The 12,650-nt window shown below is 48.2% G+C and overlaps 1 protein-coding gene across 1 annotated transcript in view; it reads left to right on the top strand.

The window, feature by feature from the left end:
- Positions 1–12,650, top strand: part of NPAS2 (neuronal PAS domain protein 2) — a 77,494-nt gene that overhangs the window by 49,708 nt on the left and 15,136 nt on the right. Inside the window, exons 10-14 of the mRNA XM_047069177.1 lie at positions 1,094–1,241; positions 3,593–3,677; positions 6,436–6,577; positions 7,103–7,212; positions 9,396–9,485. Of these exons, the coding sequence (XP_046925133.1) occupies positions 1,094–1,241; positions 3,593–3,677; positions 6,436–6,577; positions 7,103–7,212; positions 9,396–9,485 (575 nt within the window). The remainder of the gene's footprint in view (positions 1–1,093; positions 1,242–3,592; positions 3,678–6,435; positions 6,578–7,102; positions 7,213–9,395; positions 9,486–12,650) is intronic.

Below are 12,650 nucleotides of genomic sequence, written 5' to 3'. Positions count from 1 at the left end.
CTTTAAAACGTTAACCCTTTGCTCCTCAAAGTGTGGTCCTCAAACAGCAGCAAGGACATCACACGGAGTTGGCTAGCCTTGCAGACTCTCAGGCATCCCCACCAGGCCTGCGGAATCAGAACGTCCATTTTTACAAGATCCCCAAGTGATCCATGGGCACGTGAAAGTTTGAGAAGCAGGGTTACCTCAAGCCTTGGCTGCTTCTGACTCTTCTAATGGAGCAAGGCCACCCTGGTTGTAGGATTACCTTCATCATCTGAAGGAGTTGCCCCAGGGCTCAGGCAAGATGTTCTCACTCTGTCCAGCCCATGCCCTTACTCAGCTGGGCTTCCTACGTCTTTGGAGATCACATTTTCCAAGGCAGTGGCTCCCTTTATAGCTTTGGTTTCCTGGTTGTGATATCTATTAACTGTTTGCCAAAAGAGGTGCTAAATTCCAGCCACTGAGGCAATAAAGTCCAGATTGTTCTTCTTCCCTAGACCCACAGTCCAGCCTTCTGCCCTGTGCAGTCTAATATTCCAACAGCATCCATTCTGTTCTTGACACCCCCAGGGAAGCCCACCAACAGACTTGACCGCAGGGGACTCCACGCAGCCCTGTAGCACTGGGGCCTGAGGTGGAAGGCATCTGTAGCTGACTCTCTAATTTAGGACCGTGTAGACTAAGCATGAACTGCTGACTGACAGACACAGAATCCAGCCAGAGGTTGCTGTCAGGTCTGTTTTGGGCCCAGATCCCCCCGTGTCTGGATCGTCTCTTCTGTACTCAGCTCCTGCAGCTCCAAAGACAGCTCCACCTCCAGCAGGAAAACCTGTGCCTCTTTTTAATTAAACTCCAGTTTGAGAATCTGCCCTTATCTGAGGCTCTCTCAAGCCTTTGAGCATCTGGGGAAGCCTGCAGATTGTTCTTCCATTATTTAAGAATTCATTATCGCTCACCATTATCTTGAGAGTCACTTAAAATACAGCGCACCTGGGGAAATAAACCGTGTTTGGCACTTTCTGGAAGCTTGTATTTTTAACAGTAACTTCTGGGGAAGAGATCATTTTTGTATTAACGTTTGCTACCCGCAGACCCCATTTTCTCCTAACAGTGATGCAGTTTGGTAAAGGGAAGTCCTGTTGCTACCGGTTCCTCACCAAAGGCCAGCAGTGGATCTGGCTGCAGACGCATTACTACATCACTTACCACCAGTGGAACTCCAAGCCCGAGTTCATCGTGTGCACGCACTCGGTCGTCAGGTGAGGGCTGGGGCTGGGAGGGCGGGCGAGCCCCTCACAGCTCACACAGAGCTCCTGCCGCCTCAGGAGTCCCAGCTTCTGGAGAGCCAGCAAGCCCCGGGCTTGAATTCCTCAGTTGGGGCCAGGCTGTGCTCTGCAGTTCACAGAAGAGTCTCCAGGTACACGTTCCCTCGACACTGAAGGTTCAGTTAGGCCCCTCCGCAAGCCTCACATGCTCGTTCAGGCTGCCAGGATGTTACTTACTGACTTACTGCTTCACTGACCTACTTGCATATTTTCCCCTCATCTCCATCCATCCCCCAGCCTTCCCTTGTCACCGTTTTGGGAAGAAAATTAAAATTTTGCCTCTAAATAACTCACATAGTCCCCTTTATTGTTAATGCATTAAAAAAAAAAAACCCTGCTGGCAACTGAGGCAGTGTTGGGAATAGAGCCCGGCTGCTGGTGGGAGGGGGTTCCTGGTGGTTCCTGGTGGCCTCAGGGAACCCCCGGCCCAGTGTGGGTGAGGAGAGCTTTCAAGGGAGGCAGCATATCCAGCATTTCCTAGACGCAGGCTGTGTAGGGTCATAATTCCCAAAGGTGAAGGAGAAATGTCATTTGTGGGTTTTTTTTCCCTGACTACAGAAATTATAAGGACATAAATCAGTTTTAAACTGGTCTGGAGAAGAGCATTTGAGCAGAGCAAAGAAAGAAAGGTTATATGTATTGTATGTCTGTATGCACGTATACGCGATAGGTAGATAGATAATGGATATATATATAGAGAGAGATATATGTACGCATACATATAGATACATACTGCATTTATATATATACATAAGAGATAAACGATTGATAGATAAAATGGATAGATACCATGCATACGTACATGCACACACGTGCATATATACAGTTAACAAGTAAATCTCCCTTCTTTTAGCAAGTGAGGAAAGAGGAGAAATGTTGGTCTTTCTTGCCAGTGACCCTGACCATCACACTGCATGCCACTCTTAGGAACTTGATCTTGGCTTCCCAGCCCACCCTTGGGCACTTCAGCAGCCAGTGATTTCCCGTTACAGGCCAGTCCCACCCACCACCACCCAGCCTGGGCCTTCATCAGAGGGCCTTTTTGCCCCCACCAGCAGCATCTTGGTCTTCAGACTCTGCCCTTGACCCTGCTCTTCCTCTCCATCCTCCACCTCCCAAATCTTGGAAAGTAACCCTCACAGAGAGTAGGGAGTGAACTAGTGAGTAAATAAGGTAACAGCATTCCAGAAGCCCAAGAGCCACTGTCACTGCCCAAGTCCCCTTGCCCCCTCCACACATGAAGCAGAAGCCATGGCTGGGTCACTTTGGCCTTCACCATATTGAATTGATTAGCCCACGCTATTTTATTTTTTATTTTATTTTATTTTATTTTATTTTAAAGTTTATTTATTTATTTTGAGAGAGAACATGAATGGGGGGGGAGGGGCAGAGAGAGAAGGGGACAGAGGGTTCAAAACAGGCTCTGTAGTGATAGCAGCAAACTCGATGCAAGGTTTGAACTCAGGAACCATGAGATCATGACCTGAGCCAAAGTCTGACACTCAGCCAACTAAGCCACATAGGTGCCTCTTACCCACACTGTTTTAAAAGTGGGATGGGGCGCCTGGGTGGCGCAGTCGGTTAAGCGTCCGACTTCAGCCAGGTCACGATCTCGCGGTCCGTGAGTTCGAGCCCCGCGTCGGGCTCTGGGCTGATGGCTCAGAGCCTGGAGCCTGTTTCCGATTCTGTGTCTGCCTCTCTCTCTGCCCCTCCCCCGTTCATGCTCTGTCTCTCTCTGTCCCAAAAATAAATAAACGTTGAAAAAAAAAAAAATTTTAAAAAAAAAAAAAATAAAAGTGGGTCCACAGACTAATTAATCAGTGCTCTGCATCTAGATCTAGATTTGTTTGAGAGAAAACTTTCAAAGGTTGTAATTATTTAAAAAGTCATGTGTCCCTTCTCTGTATGCACAGTCCAGACTGAGTAGGTTTTAGGAAAGGCTTCTGATTATTCAAAGGCCAAGTCTTATCCTGTAGATGAAAATATGTTTCTAAAGACAATGATGTTTGGAAGTTTCAGGGCATGGGGAGAAGGTAAGTAAAAGAGAAGGGAGTAAAAACATCCTGGAAAGGAAAATATTTTGAATGTCACATTAGTCACTCTGGTGGAATTTAGGCACAGAATGAAACTCCTTCCTCAAACAAGTGACAAGACCAGCCTCTTTCGTGGCGATGATTGTGGGGTGGGTGTCATGTAGGGTGCCTCGATGTACCACACAAGCCCTCTCTGCTGTTGCCATCTGAAATGTCCTACCTCCTGCTGTGGTCTCTTGATTTCCTGATCAGTTACGCGGATGTCCGGGTAGAAAGGAGGCAGGAGCTGGCTTTGGAAGACCCACCACCCGAGGCCATCCACCCTTCAGCACTCAAGGTATGCTGATCCCCACCAGATATCTAAAGGCCAAGTTTGCCTAAGTAAGCATTCCCATGAGATGTTATAATAGAAAGAGTAATAGTTTTATTTGCTATGTTCCCAGTACTATCCAACACGTTTCTCAGGTATTCTCTTGTTTACCATCATGACGTTCCCGTGAAGCAGGCACTGTTACTGCCCTCGTCCTGCAGATGAGGCCCAGAAACACACAACACACAAAATTTAGCTAACGTACTAGAGGGCACTGAGGATTAGAACTCACAGAGCTGTGTAAAACATACCCTCTGGACTCAAAGCATGATTTGGTGACTTTCCATCCTTACAGGAGTGGCTACGATAAGTCCACTTTGTATCTCTCCCACAGATAAAAAGCTGGGGGCTTATTCCATCATCCCATTGAGGTGTGGAATAGTTTAAGTGCCCCTGTCCTTCCCTCAGCCTAAGTGCCGGGTCCTCCACAAGTGCCCCTCACGAATACTGTCCGTGTCGTCGTCGGCAAGGTGCACTTTCTACTTCTGCATCTGAAGGTCTTGGTTAACAGCCATGTTGGAGCCAGCTTCATGTCAGGGAGCTCTGCTTGTGTATTTCCCTTCACAAAGTCTTATCTCCTTCCCTGCTCCACACTCAGCTTTTAGGTCCCCCCCCCCCAACCAGGCTTTCCCCCTGTGTCAAACAACTAGGGAAATGTGCAAGCAGACCAGAGCCCTGCTCCTCAAACGTCAACCTTCAAACAGACACAAATGTTGGGGAAAAAAGAGAGAAGGCAAGGAAGGGAGGGAGCATTGTATTTCATCAAAGCCAAGAAGCTAACCATTGTAAGATTCACCATTATTTATCTCCCGCTAAGAAAGAGAAAATGCTGCCACCAGTCAATCTGTGAAATAAGGATTTCTTTTCATCAGTTGAAAGACACATCCCAATTTTAGAAATGTCAAAATGTAGGGGGGAAAGTGTCTCTTAAGAATTGGTGAAATGTGGTTCAAGTTCCAGGCTGCCCAGTGACCTAGAATCCAGAGACTTCGGCCAGAAGCTGCTGTGGCAGCAATGGTACAATGAAAGCATCTCTGGTCCACGAGAGCTGAGTTGGGAGGAAGGAGGAATAACCTTTAAAGACCAGAGAGCAGTCAGTGTCTTCAGTGAGCCTCCCCTGCTGGCACGCTGCATGGTGATATATTGTATGGTGATTCATCACAAGCACACTGATACAACACACCTGCCATTGTTTGTGGAAATGTTTATTATCCCGTTCTGTCATATAATGCATCATGTATCATGTCCAAGAACAGAATTAAGCTGCTCATAGGCAGGTGTTAGACACTCCATATATCACAGCTCACAAATGGGCATAATATGTATCATCCGCTCGGAAATTCATTATTGAAGTTTCAGATCCTTTGGGACTCCTAGAACCCAGTGGAACTTCTCATAAACATGCACATATGTATAAACACACTAATACAATCTCGGGCTGCCTCTTTTCAAGGAAAAGCTCCGGGACAATGCTTTTCAAACTATCAGTGGTGATGAACTATTGTTTTTTTAATTTCAAATCTGTCCCTGACTGTTCGCTTTTGTAAAACGCTAATTCCCATGCTTGGATGTGATGTGCAGATATGTCAAATGGCTATAAAAGTCTTTTGGTGCTTCCTCTCATTTCCTGTACTTATTTCTCTGCTGACCAGGAGCACACGATTTGCCAACAGCCCCGGGCCAGGGACCTCACTCTAAGGGGTGTATCTGGGGGAGACTCTGTGACTAAGGAGCAGAGTCCCAAAGCTGACATTTTAGCACAGCAAATCCAGGCACATCCTGTAATTTGAGTTTGCACAAAGGACTGTAGGCCAATATCAGTCATTTCAGCCCTTCTTGGGCACATACACAGAATCCACCCTCACTGGAGCCATGACTCAAAAGGCAGAATAGCCACATAGACTTGCACCCAGAGATTTAAGACCGAAGACCGTAGGACATAGAATGGCCTGTGCAGACAGCCTAGTGGATGCCAGGAATGTCACTGTCCTCCTCTGCCTGGGTAGGAGCATGGCTCAGGAGAGTAAGCATTATGTTTCTTCTTTAGCTTAAAAATTATCCTACCCCCTGTTTTCTCATGCTTATGACATGAAGCCATGCAGGATGGAAAGATGGCTCCTGAGGGTTGGAAGGTCACAGTTGCTTTCTCATCACATCACACTTGAAGCAGGGGCGTCCTGGGATGCAGGATTGGTTAGGATCCAGGAGCCAAAGGATAGGAGACCTTTGGCCTTTTGCCTGTTCTTCACTCCGGGGCCCTGAGACTGCAGAGGAGAGGCAGTGGGGAGACTGTGTGGGGCACATTCTGAAGGCTCCAAAGGCATTTGTTTCAATGGCATGTTAACAATCCGGTACCACCACCAACTTCATTTCTAGAACCTGCCTCTCCCCCTGCCCCCACTTCTGGGAAAGCCAAGAATCTGGGCAGTGAGGTGACAATTTTAAGAAAAAAAAGAAAATGCAACATCAGTTATGAATATCTAAAAAATCAAAATCCAAGGTGAGCAAGTGTAATAGATACTGCTTATATAAGGCCACAAGCCTCTCAAAGATGTCTGGATTAAATACATGTACAAATATTGTACCTGAATGTGTCTGGAATGATCTCCAAATTGTTTCAGTCTTTCTCCCTACACCCTCCAAAATTTTCCACATAGTTAGAGGAGAACTAAAGTCACATTCCTGTCATCTCGATACTGCAATGTGGACTCTGTGTGTGTTTCAGGACAAGGGCTCCAGCCTGGACCCTCAGCAGCACTTTAACGCACTTGACGCAGGCACCTTGGGCCTTAACACCAGTCATTCACCATCAGTGTCCTCCAGAAGCTCCCACAAATCCTCGCACACGGCCATGTCAGAACCTGCCTGTGAGTGTGCTGCCACGGATGGCGAGGGGGTGGGCGCCCATGTGGGGCCAGGGTGGTGGGAGTATAGAGTCCCACAAAGGGTCCCAGGCCTGAGCAGAATCAAGGCAGTCTCCACCTGCCAAGTGGAAGCCGCCTTCCGGTTCACACTGTTTCTTGCTTCCTTTCCCTCCGGCTTTCTGCCCTCCACCTCTCCACACTCCAGAACAGACATAAAGCAGGTGACACGCAGGCCGGATAGTCTGGCCAGGTTTTGGTGACCCTGGTAAGATGTAGGATCAGGCAGGTGGTTGAACCAGGTGGTGGACATGAAGCTCGGGGATGGTTTGCTCCCAGCGGGGGTCGGGTGCTAGCAGAACCCGAAGCTGTGGCTCTTGCAACAGTTTCCATTCATGCTGGACTTTTTTTTTATCAGACATTCCACCCAAGCCCTTGTTTCAGGCATACTACAGTCGTTGCTCCCCTCTTTTGATAAGAAAGCTGTTAAGGATGCATGAATCAGGAAGGTGATCGGTTGCTTTCTTACAGCTGCCCCAAGCAAGCTGATGGCAGAGGCCAGCACCACGGCTTTGCCGAGACCAGCCACCCTGCCCCAAGAGCTCCCCGTGCCAGGGCTCAGCCAGGCAGCCACAATGCCGGTATGTATGTGACCTTAAACTCCTTCTCGACCAGAAGTGCCACAGCGTGGCAGGGCTGACAACACCATAGGACAGCATTACTGCATCTTCCCAGAGAAGCAGTTGTACTTGGAGATTAAGAGTATGGCGTGGCAGGCAGGGGTGGGAAGCTAGGTAATTGAATTGGCAAGTAATCTGAAACATTTTTATTCCAAAATTAACATGGATGTGTATTCAAGGAATGCAAAATGCAAATGAATTTTAAAGATGAAGCTGAAAAACCTCAAACCGGGGGTCACATCCCCAGAGTCTCTGAGGGTACACAGGATCCTTCCATCTGAGGTCCCGTTTCACTCCAGGGGAAATGTTCAAGAAGTCAGTGCCAACAAAAATCTATCTCTGCATACATCAGGCAGTGTCCCTGATACACACCAGACCTCTCCAGAAGGTCAGGGAGTGAGTGGCCTTTTAGAAAGCACGCTGGCTGTATGCAAAATCACTGATGCACACAATACTCCAGTTATCTCCTGCCTCGTAAGGGGTCACACCAAACTTAGCGACGTAAAGCGGGATTCAGGAAGGGCACAGCAGGGCTGACTCCTCTCTGCTGCCTCGTGTCAGAAGCCTCACCGACTGGACCTGGGGAATCCACACCCCAGGGGTGTCTGCGCTCATGTCTGGTACGTGGGGTGGGCCGGGCTACCCTGAGACCATCCACCCTCCACTTGCCTGGGCCCCTTCTTGCCTGGGCCCAACTTGCCTTAGGCTTCTCCCAGCATGGCGACTGGGTTCCAAGAAGAAACGTCTGGAGATGGAGCTTTCTGTGAGAGCCAGGCAGAAGCTACATGGCTTTCTGTGACCTAGCCTTGGAAGTCCCACAGTGTCACCTCTGACATCCTTCTTGATCAGAGCAGCCCCAGCTCACCCACAGAGATCGACATAGACTTTACCTCAGGATGGGAGAAGTGTCCAAGAATGTCAGGGGCCACATCCAGGTGGTTGCCAGATACCCCCTACCCAACCCTCGCTGACATTTTGGAGATGGGAGTGAACGTGCCACCTTCCTGCTTGCGGTCTCCAGGAAAATCATGCAGGCCCTCCTTGAAAAGCTGGAGTGACATGTTTCATTTTCAAATCGCACAAGACAAAGACCACTTTCTTTTTCTCCAGCCACCTTCCAAAAATACTTCCAAACCATGAATGCCATTCTTCCGATACTTGGCAGTCCAGTAGAACTGCTTTCTGCCACTGATGGGGGTGCAGTTCTGGTTCCTCTCTGCTGTGTGAGGGATGTGATCCGAGGAGACCAAACCAGGCTCCAGGCAGCCCTGTGCTGGGGATTCCTCACTCAAAACAAGGTCTCCTGTGATCACTTCCTCCCAATGTTGTCCTGCATGACACTTCCCATTTGGGCTTCTCTTTATGGTCTCTAGGGCCTGAGGGACAGTTTGGGAGTAACTTCAGAAGAACCCTTTTACTTTTCTTTTAAAAACTCTCAATAGCCCACGAAGCTGAGGATTTCATTTCTTGTTTCTACACATTGCTACGTATCGCCCCCACTGTCCTCCTGCCCTGCCCCGAGGGATCAGGAAACAAGGTCTGTGACTCAGCTGACTGCCCAGGAGTCTCTTGAACAGATTCCAGGCAGAGCCTGGTGAAATTGCACCAGTATTCACTGCCTGGATGAATGAATGGATATAGAAACGCATGGCACATCTGTCCGCTGCATTCAGGTTGAGCAGGAAGGATAAGGGCCACACGCAAAGCCAGCGCTGGTTATCAGCACAACCCCATTCGTATTGCTCGATGACACTGCTAAGAATTTATCAATTTGGGAGAAGAAGCAACCAAATCCAGCAAGAATGGAGTCTAGAACAGAGGCAAGGAAGGGGGAGAGGAGCTGCCAAGCTCTGGCACGTCATAGCGGCTTTGCAGGGCACACCATGGTGGGAAGGCATCCCAGACTCCGAGTGACTCCAGGATCTTGCTCAAGGGCACCCTGCACCCTCCATCAGCCATGTGTCGGCTCTGACTCTGTGTCTTGCAAGGGCGGCAGCACAGCCTACCTTCTGCATGTAAGCTCTTCACTCTAGTGCAGAAGGGCCTCCTCTAGGCCAGAGAACCCAGCTGAGCGAGAGCATCCATGTGCCTCTGTAATGGCCCAGAAGTGGTGTTTGTTAACAAGGGCCCCCTCTCTTCCCCAGGCTCCCCTGCCTGCCCCGTCATCCTGTGACCTCACACAGCAGCTCCTGCCTCAGACCATTTTGCAGAACCCACCTGCCCCCATGACACAGGTGAGTCTGGGGCTCAGGGAAAGGGGAGCCTGGTGGTGGCGCTCCCCGGGACAGAATGCTTGCTATCCTCTTGGGCGTTTAGATGCATCGGTGCCAATGTATAGGTACCAAAGCAAGATCCAAACCGGGGGATGTTTCTCCTGACGCGCAGGTGGGGCACGTCGAGCTATGAACTTTGTCCTCTCCCTGTCCCCTCTGGCCATCATCCTTTTCTTAATCATTGTTCATCCCTCTGCCACTTCTCCATGTTCCTCTTACTTTTTATGACTCCAAATTGGTTATGTTATTTCAGGAAAAGTTTGAATTAGGCCAAATGTCATAGGAAGCTGTGAGTCCAGTACTATAAATACCACATTTGTTGGTTGTTTTGTTTTGTTTTGATTTTTTTTTCAACGTTTATTTATTTTTGGGACAGAGAGAGACAGAGCATGAATGGGGGAGGGGCAGAGAGAGAGGGAGACACAGAATCGGAAACAGGCTCCAGGCTCTGAGCCATCAGCCCAGAGCCTGACTCGGGGCTCGAACTCACGGACCGCGAGATCATGACCTGGCCGAAGTCGGACTCTTAACCGACTGCGCCACCCAGGCGCCCCTGTTTTGTTTTGTTTTGTTTTTTAAGGACCGTGGCTTTGCTGAGTAATTCCTTCCTTGTTTTAGCAACATTCAGTGAGTTACTATTTGGGTCAGTCCATGAGCCGGTGTGAGGGGCACAGCCCTAGCTTTTAGCACTCAGAGTTGAAGGGAGAGGTGGGCATACCAACAGACCAACCTCCATGGCAGGGTGTGTATGTTTACACAACCAGTAAGAAAACAGCCTACCGAGGAGGTGACCCCTGAGCTGGGCCCAGCAGGACGTGCTCAAGGCCTGGCGAGAGGCTGAATGAAATAGTGGTCATTCATTCTGTGGCCGAGTAGGGCCTTTGAGCTGATTAGCATACACTGCACTGAGGCCAGGCTCCACTTTCAGTTTCTTTATGGGATATCTAGCTTTGTGCCACTGTCTGGCTACAAGGGGATCCGAGGTCACAGTTCACTGACAAGTACTCCTGGCCGCACTCCTGCCAAAGTGTGGACTTCTCTCTTGGGGCAAATCCATCACCACCGATGAAAACTCTTTTACAACACATGTCCCATTAACAGCCATCTCAGATGCTTTCCTGGAATCAGAAAGACACCTGCTAGCACATGCCCCTCGACAGAGTTAGGCTGGAAGGATGTCAAATCTACTCATCCAGAGTCAACTAATTAAAATAGTCTATGTTCATCCTCATTCGGAAAAAAAAATTTTTTTTCTCTTCGAATTTCCAAGGCACATTTGGTATGAAATTAGTAAGTTTTTCAATCCAAAGGCACATGAAATGAGAGTTCCTGTAACTTCTGGGTCTTGCATCCTAAAGGAATTTCTTTGTTATGCATAATGATGTGATTAAGGCCTTCTTCAAATTCTAATGTTTCATGTATTAAACGTCATTTTAATTAACAGAAACAGTTCTTAGTCTCTTAGGCATGTTATACTTAATAATAACCATATTCTTTAAGACATTCTTGCATAATGCTGACCTTTCAAGTCAGACAGTTCTTTGCATACCAGCTCCATGTAAAACAGTGCATTCTACAGTTTTCTCTCTTTCCATTCTCTGAAGCTATCTATCACTCTAGCACCCTATCGTGGAAAGGGGCGGGGGGAATAAAACCCAAAGTCTGACAAAGGGTTTTCTGGGTAACTAGCTGGTGGTTTGGCTTCAAGATGTGTTTCTAAAATGTCTCTAAGTTAGAATAAATGTCTTTCTCAAAGAGGCCATGATCAAGAATATAACAAGAGACTAATGCCTGGGTGTCTTGGAATCCCTTGAGAAAATCAGAATAATATTAGAAGTCACTATCACTTATGAAGCACAGTGCTGGCCCCTCCCTGACTGCCCTGCCCCCTCCTATTTCCCTTTGGAGCCAACTGGGCAACCCAGAGTGTCCTCTCCACTGGACATGCTAGGCGTAGCCCCCAATGTTTCCTGACTTTGTAGAACCCCTGGAAGCTTTTGTGTTGTGGTTGTGTGTGTGTGTGTGTGTGTTTAATTTGCTACCTAGTAGAGGTCGCTTTCTTAACGGAATTCTCTTTCAAATTCCCAGCTGTGTGTTTTGATTACTTACATTCTGATGAAGATTTTTGTGATACAGTCTGGTTTAGCACAGAGAACTCATGTTTAGCAAGAGACTTTTTCTGTTAAATGAAATCTGAAGGCAAAGCCGCTCTGATTGAGGTGGATTTGGGAGGCGGGGGAGGTGTTGCTGGCAAAACCGTTCAGCCTCACCCAGCTCCTGAGACTCAGAATTCACAGTTTGGCCGGGACCACCAGCTAGCTGTGCGATCTCAAGCGAACCACAACCTCTGCGTGACATGGGGGTATGATGTAAAGAATTAAACGACTGGCCAGTGTGGGTCTCCGCAAGTGGCAGCATATAGTGGGTTTTTTAATCATTTTGCCGCTCCAAAAACTGCAGTCAGTTATTCCATCCTTCATTGTATCCTATCTGTGTTCTAAGTCTCCCCGGCCTCCTTGCTTTTCCATGTAAGAAAGGTCAAAGGGCAGAGGAAGAGTCTCTGGAGGTGTTTGCAAAAGACAATGGGCAAGAATCAGACTAGGGAGAATGTTGGGTTAGAGATTGAGGGAATGGAGGTTAAGTCATTGTTTAAAAAAAAAAAAAAAAGGAGGAGGAAGGGAAGGAAAAGATAAGGAGAAAGGGAGAGGGAGGGAAGGAGGAGGAAGGGAGGAAGGAGGGGAGGGGAAGTCCCAGGCCAGCAAACACATGTTCCTCAAGAAACAGGAATTATTGAGTGCTCCAGAGAGCCCAGAGCAGGGTAGCCACCCCAGGGAGTGCCAGCCTCCCTTGCCACAATCCCCTACTTTCCTCGTGTTTCCTTGCAAGGAAACACCCTATGTCAAGGTAGGACCTATGTCCCAGAAATAACCTGTAGAATCTTTCTAAAACCAACCTCCATCCCAGGAAAAGGAGTAAGAGGTGGAACGGAGGGGAAACTTGGAGCTTATGTGCAAAGCAGATATCAGTATTCCTCCTGTAAGGGCACCCTCTGCCAGTGTTACCCTCAGGATAAATGTCAGGTGATTGTACTATTCTTTTCCTTAGTCTTTTGGTGCACAGATCTCT

Source organism: Lynx rufus, unplaced genomic scaffold, assembly GCF_022079265.1.
Source record: "Lynx rufus isolate CCGP_SWC_20201006 ecotype Redwood Valley unplaced genomic scaffold, mLynRuf1.p SCAF_8, whole genome shotgun sequence".
In the NCBI taxonomy this organism is placed as follows: Eukaryota; Metazoa; Chordata; class Mammalia; order Carnivora; family Felidae; genus Lynx; species Lynx rufus.
Note: the sequence above shows the minus strand (reverse complement) of the source record. Positions and strands in the feature narration are given on the sequence as shown.